General features: G+C 36.5%; 3 protein-coding genes across 3 annotated transcripts in view; all 3 read left to right on the forward strand.

Annotated features, from left to right (window-relative positions):
• Window positions 1-20,724, forward strand: part of LOC140852081 (annexin D5-like) — a 207,683-nt gene that overhangs the window by 131,739 nt on the left and 55,220 nt on the right. The window lies entirely within an intron of this gene.
• LOC105053329 (65-kDa microtubule-associated protein 6) lies at window positions 1,361-9,585 on the forward strand. The gene is given in 12 exon segments (XM_073244834.1): window positions 1,361-1,862; window positions 2,636-2,839; window positions 5,161-5,421; window positions 7,599-7,814; window positions 7,889-8,044; window positions 8,123-8,282; window positions 8,365-8,516; window positions 8,719-8,806; window positions 8,889-8,962; window positions 9,064-9,138; window positions 9,228-9,393; window positions 9,396-9,585. Coding segments are annotated over 12 exon segments (1,815 nt in total). The 5' UTR covers window positions 1,361-1,778; the 3' UTR covers window positions 9,575-9,585.
• LOC105053156 (IAA-alanine resistance protein 1) overlaps window positions 13,090-20,724 on the forward strand; it is a 14,618-nt gene continuing 6,983 nt past the window's right edge. The window contains 7 exon segments of the mRNA XM_073244244.1: window positions 13,090-13,363; window positions 13,493-14,018; window positions 14,178-14,261; window positions 14,350-14,399; window positions 16,153-16,204; window positions 18,659-18,763; window positions 19,593-19,843. Of these exon segments, the coding sequence (XP_073100345.1) occupies window positions 13,613-14,018; window positions 14,178-14,261; window positions 14,350-14,399; window positions 16,153-16,204; window positions 18,659-18,763; window positions 19,593-19,843 (948 nt within the window). The 5' untranslated portion in view covers window positions 13,090-13,363; window positions 13,493-13,612.

Below are 20,724 nucleotides of genomic sequence, written 5' to 3' on the forward strand. Positions count from 1 at the left end.
GGGAAGAAAAACAAAGATAAAAATACTTCAAAATACTTGCTGGATTTTTTAGAGTCATATATGTTAGTTATAAATGAGTGCAGTGCTCATTTATTCATATGTTAGCAATGAATGAATACGATATTCCAATACCACAAACAGAAAAAGAAAAAGGCATCACCTGAGAAGAGACTTGGGAGTCCATCTAGCATTTTCCAGAATAAATTTTCCAGAATACGCTCACAAAGTACAGCAGGTATCACAGCAGCAATGCCATGCGTGGGAGGAACACGTAGCAACTTTGGTCCTCTCCCTGGACCCCTCATACAATTTGGTACAAGGTCAATTTCCCTTGTATTCTCTTCTCTTCTTTCCTACTCTTTATCTTGTGCCAGTGTTAGTAGTGTAGTTCCTTTATTTGAAGCCCCTTCCTTCTCTTTCACTTCAACAATCGACTTGAAGCTGATGCATGCCAACCATAGTCCACAAAACACTGCACCAGAAGTAACGAATTCATTGCTTAAAGGAAATGCTCGCAGCACATCCACCAAAAAAAAAAAAACTCATTTTTATTTCTAGGAATCATCCATAAAGATTTCATATTTCCATCTCCCTAACGAGATTATAAAAGAGACAATTGTCAGTTCCCTATCCCCAAGAAACGCATCAGGTACCATTTCTTTGCAACCTCGTGAATTGATTAATCTTAACACATTAAAAAACTCCATTCACTTCTATCAAAGCCCTGGGTTTTTTTTTTGTTATTTTTCATAATTTTACTCATATTTTAATATTTTAAATTTTTTTAAAAAAAATTTCAAATTAATCTTTCAAATTACTCTTCTTTCTAATCCCTGCACCCACGTCTTGCTTGGAAAGGAAGAATAGGATAGAAAAGAAAAGAATGAGAAAGAAAGTATTAACTTTCTCTTGATTAAAATTTTTTATTAAAAAAATAAAAATAATTTTTTTTTAAATTTATAATTTTTTTTCAAAAAATTAAAAATAAAAAATTAATAATTAATAATTTTTTATAATTTTTATTTTATTTTTTTAATAATAAAAATAAAAATTAATATTATATTTTAATTTAAAATCTATTTCAAACCTTCCACTTAAGTTTTTCATCCAATTAAACTGAAAAAAATTAACAAAAAAAATAAAAAAATTAAAAAATAATATATTTTTTTGATTCCTCATTAGGATTATTAGATTTCTTTCAAAGATATAGTAATAAAAAAAGGGTTGTAATTTTTTTTCTTTTTTTTGAAAAAAATATTTTTTTAAATTTTTAATATATATATATATATACTTTTTTTTTTTTTTTTTTTTTTTTTTTTTCTTCTCTTTTCTCTCCTCTCGTTATTTTTTTTTTTTTTCTTCCCCAAACTCCGATCCAAGGCGTGACATCAACAGCATCGTTTCCATTCTCTTCCTCTGCTTTCTATCTTTTTCTACTTCAACTGCCATTTTGGGAGCTTATTGGCCTTTAATGGCAGTTCCTCTCCCCTTCCATTTGCCTTAATCTCTCTCTGCAGTCCCAAGCGAGAAAAAGGGATCTGGGAGAGGAAAATAAGCACTAAGGAAGAGTGAAGAAGTGCTCTCGTTTACCTCTCCTTTTCTCTTCCGGACTTGCTTCCTGTCTCTCTCGTACTCTCTCTCACGGTGAGGACTCCCGTTTCTGAGGGCTGAGGAGAGAAAGCTCGATCCTTTTCTTCTCCTTGTTCTTCTCTTAGTCTTTTCTTCTCTCTTGCTTAAGTTCTGAGCGGTGAGGAAGGGGAGGGTGGAAGGGGGAAGGAATGGTGGGGGTTGGGGTGGGGACGAGATCGTTTACCAGTGTCAGCATGGAGACCAGCTGTGGTGCTTTGCTTAGAGAGCTTCAGGTCATTTCCTCTCTCTCTCTCTCTCTCTGATTTTGTGTTGGAATGCAATGGGTCATGATATGTCTTTTGTTATTTGTCTGTTTAAAAAATAGGACTTTTTGTTCATTTATGGGTTAAAGGTAAGATTTTAGTGCTCAATTTGGGGGCTTTTTTGGGTTCATCATGGAAGTCCTTTTCTACCTTTTTTTTTTTTTTTTGTATGTGTTTATACGTGGTGTTTCGTTGCCAATTTGGTTCCTGAGGAGAAAAGGAAATTGCTCATCTTTTATGGGTTTTCTCAGTAAAGAGTAAATTTATTTTGCTCCTAGAATTTTATCAAGTTGCAAATAGAGCACTTTTATTTTATATGAAACTTTACTTTGACCTTTAGAGGAATTCATAATGTGATAGCTTGTCATTTTTAAGGTCTTCTACCCTGTAATCCGAACATAGGTCAAATTTGGTGTCTTTGTATTTTAGATTAAATAGATAGATAAGATATGTGGCTTCTTTCTACCAATTATGTATAATTGTTGTTCTTCTTGAAGATCCCCCCCTCCAACCCCCGGCCCTTTCCAATGAATTCGCTTCTTATAGTAATCTGAGAAGTTCTAAATTATGTTTTATTGTATGTAAGAGAATGTTATGATGGAAGCATGCATATAGTGTATCTTCTTATTCCTTTCCAAAGCTTGTTGCATTAAAAAGCCTGTTACATTAAAAAGCTTGTTACATTAAAGACGGTAATTCTAGCATGGCCTAAGTATTCATTTACTTTTACTGTGTGAGAACAGCACATATGGGTGGAGATAGGGGAGAGTGAAGAAGACAAACAGCGTATGTTGTTGGAGATTGAGAGGGAGTGCTTGGAAGTATACTGGAGGAAGCTTGATGAAGCCAGCAAGGCCAAGGCACAGCTTCGTCAGTCTGTGGCTGCAAAAGAAGCAGAGCTTTCGACTCTCATGGCTTCCCTTGGGGAGCACATTCTCCATATGAAGGTGCACCTCCATATTGATATATACAAACTAACAATAATGCTGTAGTGGAAGCTATTCTGAATCATGCTAATGTATATTGGTAATAACTGATTTCCACTTTTCTGCACCATGTTAGTTGACAATAATTGTTGAGTTCAAGTTTAGTCCTGGATTTTGATTTTGCAATAGCAAGTACAGTAACCCATTGAGACTAACTCATGAATAAAAAAACCCAACCTCCTCTTTCTGCTTCCTGTCCCTGCAATGATCCCATTGTTCTACATTTAAAAGTCCTCAAGTTGTTTTATTTTTTATTTGAGACAACACAATAATCTTGACTTTATCTAGCAGTGAGTGAAATAAAATGAGGATGTTGGTTATGGTAAAATCACTAGGAGTATATGTGCATGTATTTCATAACTTTTAGTTGCAACTTTTGGTTTGGATAGGACATTGTAGAAGAAGGAGATTACTATCTTCTGTTTTCTGTCTTCAGTTGAATGCTGACAGTGCAGAAAATGTTATAGTCCAAATGTGAACCAAATTTACCAAATAACTTGTCATCTAATTCATGTACTCTCTCTCTCTCTCTCTCACACACACACACACACATCTTTTTTTCTTTGAATTTTGCATCCCAAATTTACCAAATAACTTGTCATCTAATTCATGTACTCTCTCTCTCTCTCTCTCTCTCTCTCACCACCACAACAGATTTTCAGTCAGATTAAATCTTTTTAAGTTTTCTTTGAATTTTGCATCTCAATTTTCTATAGTTCCCTGCATTTAGTGTAATTTTTCACAATATCTATATGTGATTCAAGATTTAGTAGCAGGAAATTTCTACCTAGTGTACATACCTGCTTCGAAAACTCCCAGACACTAGAACCTGCACTAGCTTCCTAAGCACTTTCTTCAAGTGCTTTTAGAATATTCACTCCAACCACCTGCTCATCCATTCACTCTCCATTCTGGCAACCTTTTTTTGAGCATGCCATGGATGCTATTACTTGAATAACTTGAGTTTGGAAGACACTTTTCATTTCCTGATCTTATATTTGTTGAAATATGTCTGATGTGGAGCATTTTGTCAAACAATACATGAGTATTATTCAGGTCCTTCATTTGACAGGTTTATCAACTGCCTTGCTGCTCTCCATTCTTGACATTGGATATTTTGAAGGAGGCAAAAAGATTTATGCATGTGGACCAGAACTAGTATTGTAGTGATTTGTTTACATACAACAGTTTCTATCCTAAATAAAGTAGGATATCTTAAAGTCTGATGCTGATGTAGTCCCATCATGCATGCAGTGCATCTTCCAATAGTCTACCTTTGTTGTATTTTTCTTTCAGCATACTCTTCCTGTACCCACAATTTCTTTTGGCTAAAAGGGGAAAAAAAGGATTGAATAGTGGGATATCTATGTATTAGAGATATTGGTGGCCCAGAGCTTGCATATCACTAATTTTTGTGAGCATGTGCATGTGTATGGATGAAAATATTTATCGCATACAAATGTAAGGACTTGATTAGATGCAATGCAGTCCAGCTATTGGCTAGATATTCGAATGACCCTGCCTCTGGACATGTACATTGATAAAATCAATGCAGGACCTAGTCCTCTCTCTCTCTCTTTCTGGAACTTCATCCATGTCTCTCTGCCCTATGCGTATCCTCCTGCATGGAGTTTTTAGACCTTCTTTTATGTTCCATATAGAGGACTTTCTCTATAAATCATGGCTGTAGTGCAGATAATTCTGTGATGTGCAGATGAAACTGGAAAGTTATTTCTTATTCTTTGCCTGTGATCTCTATCTGCAACATGTGCATTATTAACATATTGATATAAATAGAGTTTATCTGGTAGAACGGGTGTGATGATTTTGTTAGCATCTTTCTGGGATACTGTCTTAAGCTTGTCTGCTCATTATGATTGATGGATGACTGTTTCCTTTTTTTGCTTGTGCAACAATGCATGTAAATGCAGCAGCTAATGTAATTGCAATTGGTACAGGGCATGATGTCCGAAATAGGAATTTACATCTGAAAAGTATGTTAGGTTCTGGTAAAGGGAACTATCTGATGATTTTACTCTGCAACAGTTATTGGTTTTAGTACTACAACATGCTGTTCGATTTCCATCAATCATAATTTTCCAGAATTTACAACCGAGTTGCTATGGATATAGTATCAATTTGTTCCCATGCCTTTTAGCCATTGCAAGCATGAAATTCTTTGACTGCATGATATTCAGAGTCTAACTTTAGCAGCGAAAGTTGATGTAACGGACTAGAAGTCTCTCAGTAATTGATTTCTATGCAACTTCTCATATCTGCAGAAAGAAAAAATGCAGGGATCATTGAAGGAACAACTTGCTTCATTAGCACCGTTGTTGGAAGATCTGAGAGCAGAAAAAGAGGAACGGGTCAAGCAGTTTGCTGATATACAATCACAGATTGAGAAGATCAGTGCTGAACTAACAGAACACAATCATCAGAATGACACTGTGACCAGCCGTGTTGCTATTGAAGAGCATGATTTGTCAATGAGGAAGCTTGATGAATACCAAGCAAGGCTTCGTGCTCTCCAAAAGGAGAAGGTATCTCATCCTTAGTTTGCTAATTATTTCATAGCATGAAAACTTCTTTGAATCTGCAATAATTTACTCTTTTGTAGCCTTCAGTGCCATGTGGTCATCTTTTTCTTTTTCCCCTAGTCACAAATGTAACCGGACAGAGTGGTTATTTTTTATTTTAACTAAGTTATGTTGGGATTTTAAGATCATAAAGAACAATTGGTAGGTAGCTCAGATCAATATTGCAACCTCCTCATTGTTGGGGAAATTGAAGATATATGGGATTGAAAAGTTGTGATATGGCAACATTATTACCACTAAAATGCTCTACGATGCCCAAGCAAATGCAGGTAAGATCATGGCAACAAGTAGAGCAAAATAGGTTATGGTAATAATTGGCCGAAAATCTTACTTTAAACAGTTTCATTTTCATGATTATGTTCGAGTTAGTGCATTGATACTACTCCTATTCCATGAGGCCTGAACATTTAACAAGGATGTGATAATGATGAAATGTTTATTGCTGAAATATATGCCTTGTATCTATGGTTATTATGTTTGGTTGAAATGACCCAAGGAGTCTAGAGAAACATCTCATCAGGTGGAAAAATATAGCGTCAGGTTGTGAAGGACTAAGAACAAGGAGTCAATTAGCTTCCTATGAAATTATAATGACCCTTTTATTAGAAAATCCATCATGTCATTGGCATGCTCTAGTTTCGAGTAAGCGAGACTCCTTATTTAGATCCCTAATGTCATCAGCAATGGATGATTGCTTCAAGAAGGCCTTTTTTCCCTTTTCCATATGTAATACCACTTATGTTCTCTTTCATGTAAAATATCTGTAAGTGCACTCATTCTTCACGAAGTTAGGAGCTTTCTATGCAATTGGTTGAAAAGTTATTAGTAAAAGATCATTATTGTTATTGCTTACCACCCAACTGATGCTGAAAAAGAAGCAAATTTAGTGCAAATTTATAGCTCCTTTTGGTGAAGTCCATTTCTGTTGAATGTATGTGATGCAATATAAGGAATTCAACTTGATATTTTGATCTCTGCTAAATTGTGAAAAACCCACCTCCTTGTAATTGCTTGAGAACCATAGAATACATGCTGCTTATCATTATTTTCAGGTTCTTTGGGTATCTCGCCCCCCAGCAACATCGTTTCTTTTCCCATTCCCACATATTGAACTTGTGATCAAGCTCTGAAGCTCTTCCCAAATAAGCAAGTTGAAGTCCTTGCCAGACAAAGATGTCAGCAACATTGTTTTTATTCACCTTAGCTCCAAGAATTCCTTTTTAACATGAAACTGCAAATGGTCCTCCCATTGACTCTCTGAAATGAGGTCACAAGAAGCAAATCACCATTCCTAGCTACCCTTCAAAGATTATCTGCACAACTAGGATGTCACATGAACATGGGATTATATCTCCCTTATGAGCATGTTATTGTTCTCCAATATTCCCTATTTCTGATCAAGTGAACTTACACAGAATACAATTCCATCAAAAAAAAAAAAAAAACTTAAGAACATGTGCAATAAAGGTACTCCTGTTGCTGCTAGTGCCTAGCTCAGGAACAGTTATTACATGTTTTGCCACCATATGCCTCATCTAATGGTTATTCTTTTACAATCCAATTTAGCCTCCAGATTCTCAGAATTTTATCTGGGAAGTGCTTCTACCTATTACAAGAAATTTGGTTTTACCATTTTAATGACGGCTTTTATGGTGACAAAATAATGTCTCTAAAAGCTTTTCACATCCAGTGACAAAAGTAATTGCCTCTAAGTCTAAGAAAATATGTAGACTTATAGCAGCAAAAAATGTGCCCATAAAAATTTCTATTTTATAAAGGCATTTTTTTTGCCAGATTTTTTTTTTTTAAGGCAAAATAGAAATATTGCCCCTAAACTTTTAGCATTGGTGTGTATATGGGCTATTATTTTTTTCCCTTTTTTTTTTTGGCGCTACTCCTTTGCAATAACTTTTTAGCAGCAATTTTATGACTTTTAGTGGCAATATTTTTTGCCACTGAAAACCTATCTTGTTGCAGTGTGTAATATCTTTTCATAAATTAGGATTTCTACATAACTGCATGTGCAGTGCAGCAAGATATATGCTTGCTAGCTTATTCATCCACTTCCAATGTTAGCATTAGCACTAATGTTTTTTGATGATCTTCTCTGCTGCTTCCAGTCTGGTCACCTTCATAATGTTCTGGAATATATAAATGAAGTGCATTCTTTATGTGGTGTGCTTGGACTGGACTTTAGAAAGACAGTGGATGAAGTGCATCCCAGCTTGCATGAGACTGGTTCAGGGCAGTCCACGAACATTAGTTATAACACATTGGAAGGTCTAGCCCAAGCTGTCTTGAAGTTAAAAGCAGAAAAGAAAGTTCGAATCCAAAAGGTAATGAGAACATTTTTCAGTCTTGTATTTTGTTTGACCCTTTTCTATGCTCATGACCTGTTCTTGCACTATAGCTAAGGGAAATTGTGGAATCACTATTTGAACTTTGGAACTTGATGGATTCATCTGAACAAGAAAGGAAATGCTTTGGAAGACTAACTTGCATCATTCGATCACCAGAACAGGACATTACATATCCTAGTTTGCTTTCCCTAGAAACAATTGAACAGGTTTGGTTATTGGGGTCTATTTATCTTTGAATACCACCTTTGGGGCAGCCAGATGGATCACTGTTATATTCTTGACAGACGGAAGCTGAAGTAGAAAGGCTGAAAAAACTAAAAGCCAGCAGAATGAAAGAACTCATTCTAAAGAGAAGGTCGGAACTAGAAGAGATATGCAGAAGAACACACATTGAGCCTGACATGAGCACAGCACCTGAGAAAACTAATGCATTGATAGACTCAGGTATGATTCTTGTTATGCTTGCATCTGCTTTACAGAAAGTATCGTTGCATTTTTCTGGCCATTATCTATCTTCTGCATGTAGGTCTGGTAGATCCTTCCGAACTTCTGGCCGATATTGGGGCACAAATACTGAAGGCAAAAGAAGAATCTATGAGCAGGAAAGAGATAATGGATAGGATAAGCAAATGGCTTGCTGCTTGTGATGAAGAAAATTGGCTTGAAGAATACAACCAAGTAGGCTGGTTTTCCCTGATACTGCTGCTTTGGCCATATGTAGATGCAACACCGAAGTCACACACACGCATGCATGGCACCCAATGAGAGAGGCTTATTCTATCACAAATGATCTCTAATGTTTCCTAAGAAATACTTGATCTTTATTATTGAGTTTATGCTTGTTGCAAAACTAAAGTTGTCACTTTCAACTGGGACACAGGACCAAAACAGGTACAGCACTAGAAGAGGTGCTCATTTAAATCTAAAACGGGCAGAGAAGGCACGGATCACTGTGAGCAAAATTCCAGGTACTTTGTTTTTTTGCTCCAAACCATGTATCTCCTAGTAACTTACAGTTATGTCAGAGCTGACTAGAAAGATTATTCCCAGACATTGTGGATAATCTGATAAACAGAACTTTCACCTGGGAGGATGAGAGGAATATGCCATTCATGTACGATGGGGTGAGTTAAGTTTTTCTCTCGTTTTCATATGTTTGTATGAAATTTGTCCATTTCCCTAGGTCATTCATTGGGTTAACTGTGATCTCATTTGACATTTTCAGGTTCGTTTAGTACCTATTCTCGAGGAGTATAAGCTTACTCTACAGCAGAAAGAAGATGAAAAAAGACGATATCAGGTAGATTTTGCTCGCCAATATGCCATTATCAATCCATCCAGGTTGCTTTAGAGAAGCAACTAATTGAGCATCCATCTTTCTTTGTGCAGGATCAGAAAAAGCTACAAAATATGCTTCTTGCAGAGAATGAAGCATTGTTTGGATCCAAACCAAGCCCGAAACGGAGTATCAGTTTTAACAGAAAGCCAAATGTGTATCGTGCAAATGGAAATGGGAATGTATTCATGCCCCCCACTCCACGGCAGCTTTCTGTTGGTATGCCACCCCTGAACTCCTTACACCGCGCACATATTCTGGTCATCACCATGGATACATTAAGGAGATGAGACGGTTGTCAACCACACCATTGAACTTTGTTGCTATGTCAAAGGAGGATACCATGTCATCCTTCACTTCTATCAGTGGGTCAGAACCAGAATCTCCACAAGAAGTCTAAATGGATACAGGTATTCTCCCCCTAATATCTTTATTTTCATATCACTCATGTCCCTATATTTTGCATTTTCACCAAGATTCTAGAAACTAACTTGAATTGAATTATGATCTCTTTCTGCAGGAGAAAATCTTATTATGGATTCAATAGTGGAACAAAAACATAACTGGAATGAGGAGGTGCAGGCATCCTAAGTTGTTAGGAGGAATGTATACTAGAGTTTTACTAGTGTTTGTTATCTTAGGACTTAGACTGGTGAGTGTTTACAATTGAGAGATAATGCTTTATAGGCTGATATTTAAGGTGTTGATACAAAGACTAGGGTTGAATTAAAGATTGGTTCCTTGCCTGATAAAAACCATGGTGAAACACTCTTGGGTGCTGGGTCTTCATGTACATAAAGCTTGGTGCTTGTGTGAACTACCTGTCTGTACCTTGTAGAGATAGATTTTCAATGGGTAATATGTTTTCTGTTTGCATTCTTGTGTTAGTGGTTGTACTGATAATTATAAACATATAAATCGTCCATATGATTTTGTGGAAGCCAGTGTTTGGGCTTCTGTAAGAGTTCTTTAATGGTCTCAAATAGATAGGATATAAATCTTGCAGAGCTAAGAAATATACTTATATGTGGAGCTGGAGAAATTTTCCATGAGCTGCTTCACATTTTCTTTTCGCAGGTTTCAGTTAGCATTTGTTCAAATCTGTAATGGTCATCTTTTTCAAAACAGAGAGAGGCACCGTTGACATGATCTGTTTTCTTAGTTCTTGCTTTGCTTTAATCCTCATCTTGTTACAACCCACTAGTTATGACATTGATTTTATTTCTCCATCAACACCATGAAGTATGATAACTACTCGTCAACTTTTTTTGATGCTTCTGGTTGTAACAGCTATTGGGATTTTTTTGTACTTTTTGATCCATATTAGTTAGCTTATATTGTTTAATCGTCAGTAGATTTGTTGGATTTTCTTGCTCAAATCTTGCCTGGTATGCAGGTTTTATGATAGTAACCTATGTAATGGAAGCTTGCTATCAGGTTCTTGAAAGGTTGATCACCATATACATGACATTATTTTTCATGTAGTTTGGCTAGGGATATGATGCTTTTAGTCCACTAGCTTGGATGGAAAATATAGCTATTCCTTTTCTGAGGACTTAACCATTTCAGGACAAACAGCAGATAAGCAGGGCTGAAAATAGATCGATATCTCCAGGTTAGAGGTGAGTTATCCCGCTAGCTCATTGAATATAGCTTCTTTAGCGGTGGTTAAAAGAATTCATTCAGGGGGCTAAAATGTGAGAAAATTGGGTTACTTCATCCTATAGAAAAGTTATAATAAATTTAATCCAAGGAGCTCTCTCTTCTCTCTTGTTGTTCAGTTTTGCTCAATTTATTCCACTGATCCCGAAACTTCAACCAAATATGGGTTCTCTTAATCTAGAGATAAGAATAAACTTCCAAGATTGGTGAGAGTTGGGTTTGGTAACACGAGGGTTTCAGTGTTGCAACCAAGGGCAATATATTATGGTGGGATAAGCATCGTACAGGCCTAGTTATCCCACTATCTTGACTAGTCTGCATTGTGAGAGGATAAAATTATCCTGTTAGAAGGTTAAAGGAAATAGATGACTGCACGTCTACGTAACCCTTACCTCGAGGGGAGGAAGCGTCCTTAAGTATCCTTAGGCCTGTCCGCACCACCAAATTTAGGATCCGGGGGGTGAAACCCAACTCGATAAGCATTTAGACCCTGTCCCAAGGCTTCAAGTTAAAACCGTAGCTAAGCTTGCTTTCTAGGGGTCGGTGGCGTGTTTCCGGGTTCTTTAGCTATCTCCCATACGTTGGAATTGAAAGGGCTACATGGATTTACGCTAAAGATTTTGATCGGAGGGAGTTGGACTGTAGAATATGAATGAGAATAAGTGATTTCCACTTTAGTTATTTGGTTGGAAGAGTTTTATTTCTATTTCTATTTAGAAAATGGGATGCCAGTCTGCTAAATCGATCCTATTCTCTTATAGGTTTTAAATCCATTCCGATTCCAATTTTGACTTCAGTTATGAGCCAAACGTATTAGAAGATTTAATCATTCTGATTCTCATTCCAATTCATTTATATTCCAATTTCATTCTGATTCCAGTGGCCAAATATGCCTTAAAAGCAAATCAATTATACTAGTTAAGACACGGTTTTAAAAAAAATTCAAGAAAATGTAAGAATGTAAAGAAAGAAAAGCAAGCACAACATTATGCAAAGAATAGAAGTAACTAAAAGGAATTGTTTGTTAAGCAGAGAGTATTTGTTTACATTAATAGGTCTTAAAAGAATCATAGAATGTAGGCTTGAAAGAGTAAACTAAAGAAAACAAGGTGATTTTTGATTCATCAGAGAATGCTGAAGCGCTACTCTCTTAGAAGGACCCATATGGGAGGGCCCTTTTTACTATTTTCGACTCCTTGCTCTTTAATTTGCTTAAATGAATTTTGATGAACTTATTTTTGATTGTATATTTGAGTCTTAAAATATGGGAAATGAGGGGTACTTTCAATTGAGGATAGGCATTGGTGAAGGGCTATGATTTGCCTGTAAATAACTTAAGGCAATCCAAAGGCTAATGCTAGCCTGATAAGGTCAGGTGCTGAAGACTTAACTAAGTCACTTTCAGTAGTCCCAAAATAGGTGCAAAAATTGGTAATAAAGTATTGGAACCTTCCAAATTCCATACTTTGCATATGCCTGAAGTAAGTATACGAGAGAATGATTGCTTAATATTTGAGCAAAATTGGAGCCAGTTTGACTATGATTAATTGACTGGTCCATGAGGCTAATCTAAGACTTATAGCTTGTCATGTGGATTTACTATTTTGCCATCTAATATAAAAGGTATTTGCTTAAAAAAGAAGTAATTTGGGTTGGGGGTGGTGTTTGAGTGATTTGACTTTAGATTTTTTCTCCTACAAGCAAATCTAAAGGACCCCAAAAAGTGAGAAATACTGGAAAAGTCTATCACATGGTAAAGATGGGATAAATTTAAGAAAAAATTATTTATAAATTTTTGAATGAATTGAAATTATTTTTAAGTTTTGAATTTTTCAAGTTGAATAAAAAATTTCTGAAATGCTAAGAATTATTTTTAGGTTCCTGTCGTCCATACAGATTGGTTATACATGTTTATGTTCAATTACACGAATTTATGTTAAATTATACAGATTTATGTTCAAATTACGTGGGTTGCTTAATTTCAATATCTGATTAGGCACATGTCCAGATTATAAAGGTATGTACCTTGATTATACAGAAATAATTTATATTTCATAATTTTTTTATTTAATTTAAAAATTTAAAAATAATTTTGATTCTATCTAAAAATTTATAAATAATTTTTTTAAATTTAACTCCATGGCTATTTATTTTTTTATTTTTATATATTTTTTTCATTTATTTACTAATCTCCAAACTACAACCAAACTCCCCTTGAGACCATAGATATAGACAAATTGTTAAGGTTAACAAGAGAAGCGAAAGGTGGTTCAGCAATTATTGTACTTTCCACTTTGTAGCACATCGCAACGCCATCTCTGCTTTCCGGTCCCCCTGTGCTCACCCCACCAACAGGAGCTTCCTCCTCCCCACTCCGCTCCGATCCCGCACCCTCGCCGAGCGTTAATACCCTTACCACCCCGGTGAGGCGGTAACCCCAAAACAGCACCCCCTTCTTCCCCGGCCTCTGTAAGAACCTGAGAGACACAGATACCGAAGCCCGAGGATTCCGTCCGTCTGACTCACAGTACGAAACCCTGGCAAGCAGTCCTGCTCAAACTTTTTTTTTTCTTGTTTTCTTCTTATTTTTTTCTCTACCCACGGAAAAATTGGAAAATAATTAATTGCCATTTCCTTAAAAACCCAAATAAATGAGATGGATGTGGTCACCTTCGGGGTCATAGTGGGCATCATCGTCCTCTTCTTCGTCGTCGTCTGCTTCGTGACCATTGAGGGCACTTGCTGCCAGTCCTCCGGTTAAAAAACCCCCAATCAAATGCTTTCCTCCTTGCCGTCCGGGCGGCGCCATCGCCTCCTCCTCCTCCTCCTCTTGGCTCTCGTCTCTGCCGCTGCGGCCCCTCTTGTCGCGGCTCACGGGGAGCACTCGCCGGCCTGCCCCTTCTCCACCCCCGCCGGATCCGACCACGAGGGCCACCATCACCATTACGACCACGACCACCATCACCTCCATGATCATCACCATGAACATCGGCGGGAGATCCGGTCGACCATGCTGCCGGAGGAACTGGCCGAGGAGGAGGATCTGATGCTCGAGCGATTCGATCACGACCACCACCACCATCACGATCACCATCACCACCATCCCCACCATCATGATCACCATCACCATCACCACGACCATCATTCTCATGGTGATCGTCCTAGCGAGTTGTCACTAATAGGTGAATTTCTTTGACTTTTATGATTCTGATCGATAGATTGTGTTGGTGGTTTTCTAATTTTTTTTTTTTTTATCAAATGTTGTTTGTTATGATTCTGTGGACTAATTTAGTAGTTTTTAATTGATATTTGCTTTATGATTCTTGGGGTGGGGGGCGAAGGTATATGGGTGCGGGCGATGGGGTGCTCGTTGCTGGTGAGCTTGGCGTCCCTGATATGCCTCGCAATCTTGCCGGTGATATTACGTGAGTAATCTGATACCAATTGACGTGTTTTTGGTGTTGTTCATTGTTAACGCCATTTTTGAAGAGTTTTGTTTCTGAGTTCTTGCAGTGCAGGGGAAGCCGTCCAAGAGCTTGGTGGATTCTTTGGCTGTTTTTGGGGTAATTAAATGGTCTTTTTTTTTTTCCTGTTTGGTCTGGGTTTTTTATTATGTATAGTGGAAAACCAATGCACATAAAGCTTTATTTTATCTTGATCATTTTATCATTTTTCGTGGAAAACAACCCCTCTATGATTAAAAAAAGGAAATTTCATTTGGAATTTGGAATTAGCAGGTGGCAGCAAGCTGAATCATACTGTTAGCTGTAAAAAAATTGGTTAATTTGAGATTTTATAGTTGTTCTTGTGTTCTTCTCCGTTTCTTCAATGTTATAGTAATGTTTCTGTCAATATTCTCAGTGTTTATGTCTAATGTTAACCTTGGAACAGACGAACACTCAAAATAGACACATTTCATTCTTTGGGTGTAGTACAAAATTGCCTCACAGTAAACCAACTCCCCCAGGCGTGTAGGTCTGCTAATGGTATGGTTGCATAGATTTTGTGTTTATCACTAAAATCATTGTATATTGTGCCTGGATCTGAAACCTGATGACTAAGATTGTCCAAGGGGGAAGAAGCTCTTTTGCAAATATGCCAGATGGTAATATTTATTAGATGTCTATGGAAGTTTCCATATGGCGCACTCTTCCTTCAAGATACTTGAAGTTTGAGTCACTCCTTTTCCAGGGTCAATTGACATAGTTTGTTTAATCTATTCTCTTGTGAATTCGTTAAATATTTAATTTGTGCATGCAAATGAACATTGTGACTCTTAGTTTCAGTAAACTTGCATACTTATCTGAGATGGTGTCTCATTGATGTTTTAGAGTTTCCATTTCTCGATGAAAGTTTGTCAGGCTTGCCCATGTGTCTTTATACATCTATTTATATGTATATAGAGAGGGATAGAAAGTGAGCTCTGCTTCTCTCTCTCTCTCTCTCTCTCTCTCTCTCTCTCTCTATCTATCTATCTATCTTTCTATCATTGTTATGGTTGGTTGAGAATGAAGAGTATAGATTTTTAGAGATCCTCGAAAGGAAGATTTGGATTGATGATATCTAAAGATGTTGATAAGTTGTGGGCTAAACAGGTTCTTGTTACCCTTTATTAGAGAAAATTTCCAATATACGCAGATGATCTCTGCTGTTTTTTCCCCTTCCTTTTTAGAATCAGACATGGTCTACATGGCAGTTGTTTTATGATCAAAGTTTCTCCTCCCACACATAATTAAGGCTTGCAGAATATGTCAGAGGACAAAACAACAAGAAATTTCACAAATCAATGGTCTCAAAGAGCTTGTGTTTCTCCCCTTAATGGCTTTATCCAAATGGTGTATTGAAAGTCTTGTGCTTTGTGCTGTCTTCGTTACGCATCTTAAGAAACACATTTTCTTCATGCCTTTTTATTCCTAATAATGTTGATTTTGCTACAGATGTCAAAGTTGATGTCTCACAGGTTCTATTGAAAGGACAAAATTTGAAGTACTCTGATTACTTTAATGGCTTGTGGCATCGTCATAGTTGATAATAAAGCTTTGTTATAGTATTCAAAGACCTTAACTAATGCTGGCTCAAATTCTCCAAGTGCTTGAAACAAATAGAACTTACAGCAGACCAGATACTATCTTTCTTCTGAAAAAAAATGGCTTAGGTTGTTTAAGATTGATTTTATGTACAATCAGAAGTTAATGTCATATTGCTTTGTGGAATGGTATGTTAAAAATATGTTTGAACTTTGAAGTTTTATTTTTGTAAGTAGTTTCCACGAAAACCAGTAGCAGCTTTCTTAGCTTTGAGTTATATTTTTTTCAGGCAGGGGCAATGCTAGGTGATGCTTTTCTTCATCAGCTGCCACATGCTTTTGGTATCATATCTGACGCATATATTGTATACCAGATTTCTTATTGAATTTCTTTTACTCCCCCTTTTAAAGTAGGATTTGTTATACCACATTATTTTGTGGCGCCCCCTCATTAAGATTTTATTGATCTGATTATATTCTCATTGATATTTTATTTCTCTAGTGCGGATTAAGAGAGGGGGAGGGTCAGTTAGCACATCCGCACTTGTAATAAATTAAAAGAAAAGAGTAAGTCAACTTATATTGTTTGCTGTATGCTGCACATATGTCCACAAAGTAAAATTTCTGAAGCTCAGATGGTACTTCATAATTTCTTGTTTAGTTATTCCTCATATCTCTTTCAACATTTTGAAATACTTTTCTGATACTCATAACAGAATTCTACATTATGAATGTCCATCCTTAAGGTTTCATTGTCCAACTATAAAATCCTTAAATTAACATGTTGTAAATATAGATCCAAAGTAGACTATCCAAAAAAGCTAATTAGACTTAGACACTTGTGACTAATCTACTCAATATTAAACTAAATGCATGGAGGGCAACCTTTTTAAATGTGACAAAGGAATTCTTCTATCAGGATTTTACACTAGTTTGATAGCCAGAAAGGATTGTTAAAATTTGTATCATTTTCAATTAGTAGATTACTAGATTAACTTCAATACCCCTCAACTGTATAGTTTATGGCTGTTTTATTTTTAGGAATTTTATTTTCTTCACCTGGCCATCTGCTTTTTTTTTTTTTTCAGTCATAGAAAAAACACAAGGTGAAGCCTCTGGCAAATTGGACAACCAAAATATGCTAAAGAATTTCTATCATTCAAGCTTAAAAACAGGAGTTGCATAAGAAGTAGAAGTATAATGCGTAAGAGTATACAATTTAAAATGTTTTTCATTGTTGATAATTATTTACAGAAATTACGATACTTAACATGAGGCATGTTAAAATGTTAGTTCATTAGAGCCTGTTTGGACACCGAATACCACCGTCTCTGCTTGTCTTCCAACAGATCTTTGACTTCCCTTAGTGGTAGGGAGGAAAAGGAAGAGTTGGAAGCATCTATGTGGAACCCTAATTTTTAACGATACTGAAATCCACTGAACAGGTGGCTTTCACCATCCTCAGGAATCTGCTAAACAGTCCCCTAAAATGTTGTGTAACACCTGATAACATAAGTAGATGAGTTAAAGGTTAGTTGACTTTTATACTAAGTTGACTGAAGCATTGCTAGGGCCTTTCAACAGTTTCCTGGACATATAGATTAATTTGTTGCCTGGGTTGCATGGATTCACATGCAAGTTACACCAAAGCCCATCTCAACTTTTGTCAAAAACAAGATCGTCCAAATTGGTCAAATTCTTCAACAAGTCATGTACAAGCCAGTTTGCCTCCACGGTATTCTATCACATTGACATCCCTCCACAAACTCTCCTACCAATTAAATTATTTCATGGTCTAATATCTAATGATTTTAGGATTCATGTCAACCATCTTACCTAAAGACTTTTTGACCACTTTACTTTACACTTCATTGCCCTTTTCCTTGGATGGTAATCTTTGTTGTAATTCCTGTTATCCATTTTTAGATGGCATGCTTGTGAAATTTCGTGCGCTCATTGGCCAACTGAGCTGTATAGGTCCGAAAAAATAATAAGGACCATGTGTTGGAAATCTTGCATGCATTGGTTAGGAGCTTATCTTGCCCCATTACTAGTGAAAAAATAAAATTGAAATCAGAGATACTCCAGTTTAAAGGTAAATCTCACTTGATAAAAGGATCTTAAACCAGCAGGATAAGACTATTTCTTACAGTCTCATTCAAGGTTCGCCGTCTCGATATTGGACCCCATGTCGGTAAAATCCTATTATAGTGTCAGTATGCAGTATGGTAGTATCGGTATAGGATGGTATGGCACATCGGTACGGTACCAATATAGCCTGGTACGCTCTATATCAGGTGATATGAGATGGTACAGCAAACCATGGTCTCATTACTCTTGGATACATATACAGGCTTGATTTATTGAAACCCATTTTCCAATACATGATTATGCCCAGATACTTGGTTGATACTTGTAGTAATCAAGTATATTACAGTAATATCTTCTGAAATATTTCATCTAAGATATGTATAGTTGAAAATACGTTCATTTATTTGATTTCTATGTACCAGTTTCTTTCTCAAATTGCTTCTGGCAACATACCTAATTGCCTTTTTACTGATATCAAAGAGAATAAAAATGTCAATAAAAGTTTCTTTGCTTTTGTCTACCTCTTGATTATGCCACAGATTTTATCACATCCAATTTATTGTTTATTGAATAAGTGCAAATCTATTTGTCATACTTAATAAGTATTGTAATACTACTGCTATTGCGCATATCTATGTAGCTTTTCTCTTATGATCTGTTTAGCTATCATCTGTGTCATAATCTGCTCTTGTTGCATTCTTTCAGGTGGTGAACATTCTCATTCACATGAGCATCATCAACATCATCTTGAACATGGACATTCACATTCTCATTCTTTAGAAGATCTTTCTGTTGGATTATCCATTTTGTGTGAGTATAGAAGTATAAATTATGGATGCTTTTGATGTGTTTATTTGGTATCACAATTATGTTTCAGTTTCTTCTGGTCCAGCAAGCAATATCTTGTCATAGTAATGAGATTTTGACCCTGAGAATTAGTGATTTTGGCCTGTTTTGATGTAATAACTGAACTGCAACCTACTGAAAATGATAGACAAACTCAGACATAAAGTTCTTTCTTGTCAAGGTCCCTTTTTTAAATCTATTGGGTTCTGAATCTGGCCATAAATTGTAACTATTGGATTTATTACTGTCATGGTTCGTAATACCAGTTTCAATATCAATACCAGTTTCAATATCAATACTGGTACTATGCTGCTATAGTATTGGGATGGGTCAGTTCATGGTATTGAGACCAAATACACCTTCTGTACCATGTGTCAGTTTGTTACTGATACAGTACAGTAATGCCCGTATGCAAGTGTGGTCCAGATGGTGAACCATGGTTACTGTACACATGAACTATTTGTGTTATTCTGAACAGATCCTCTTTTAGCCTTGCTAAAATGTGGCCATTGGATGAATGCAAGCCATCACATCCACATGTGCTCTAATTTTCAGAGATGGACTCAATCCTGCCTTGCTTTGCTATGTTATTGTGTTTATGCGCTGTTTCACATCTTTTAGAGGTTGTGTCTATATTTATAGTGTTCCTTGATTTAAAAGGAAAAGAAGTTTCTGGCTTTCATTTCATAAACTTACTTTTTTCAGAAAAAAACATGAAATATCTTATAGTAGTTCATTCTAGTTGGCTATGCATTCTAACAATTATTGTCTCCATTGTATCCTTGTATTGCAGGTGGAATTGTACTTTTTTTCCTAGTAGAAAAGGTTGTAAGATATGTGGAAGATAATTCTGTAAAAGGAGCTTATGAGGTGGGGCATGGACACCACCACCACCATAAACGCCATGACAAACTGAAAGATGACAGTAAGAATCATGATGAGTCAAATTCAAAGCTTGATGAACCAAAGGACACATTAAATGATGAACATAATGGCTGCCAAAATGATGAAAATCACACTGAACGTGAAACCCTTCTTCGTAAGGTAGAACATAGATTGATGAAAAAACATCTTCATTTGTTCATGTCATGCATGACACTAACTCTTTAATGTTCCAAGCAAATTCGTTATGTTTTTCTATTTTCTTGAAATTTTGTTAGGACCACCAGGCATGCCTTTTCTATTAGCTTGTGCAGGTGTCTCTCACCTACTTGCAGGGTGAATCATGATTCCCTCCCCCTTAATGCATTGGCCCTACATACTGGCTGGCCTATTATGATGGACCAAGTCATGGTTCACACCACCTGTAGGTCTGGCATGGATCTTAAAATAAATTTACTATACTCATGACATTCTTATTTATATTTTTGTACATGTCTGTTACTCGATAATTACATCAGCGCTGGATTAGCGGTTGTTGTAAATATGGGTTTGTTTCTGCCCTGTGCTATACTCGTGTCATTCTTATTTATATTTTTGTACATGTCTATCACTCAATAACTACATCAGTGCTAGAGTAGCAGTTGTTGGAGATATGGGTTTGTTTCCACCCTTTAGAGAGTTCTTTTGCATCACTGCAACAATTCAACATACCCGTGGTCACTTGATGTTAGAACTTGAAATTGACTTTCTAGATTCAGCACAATAGCTTCAAAGATGTTTTAGACGAATCATCAATCTCTAGCATGCCAGATTCAAGCATTCAAAGGAGGTTTTGTATTGATCTCATTCTTGTGCACCATCTAACATATCGTGGTTGAATTCTCGCCGGTGATCAACTTGTCAATCCCCGCGATGAACATCAACTATACCATCGAGTGTAGCTCAGTAACTTATGGAGGGTCCAAGTCTAGTGTTGATTTGCCAAATATTGTCATTTCTGTGAATCAAGTCTTTGTCATTTTGCTGGTGACTGATGCTTGCTG

Source organism: Elaeis guineensis, chromosome 10 (genome assembly GCF_000442705.2).
Source record: "Elaeis guineensis isolate ETL-2024a chromosome 10, EG11, whole genome shotgun sequence".
Lineage (NCBI taxonomy): Eukaryota > Viridiplantae > Streptophyta > Magnoliopsida > Arecales > Arecaceae > Elaeis > Elaeis guineensis.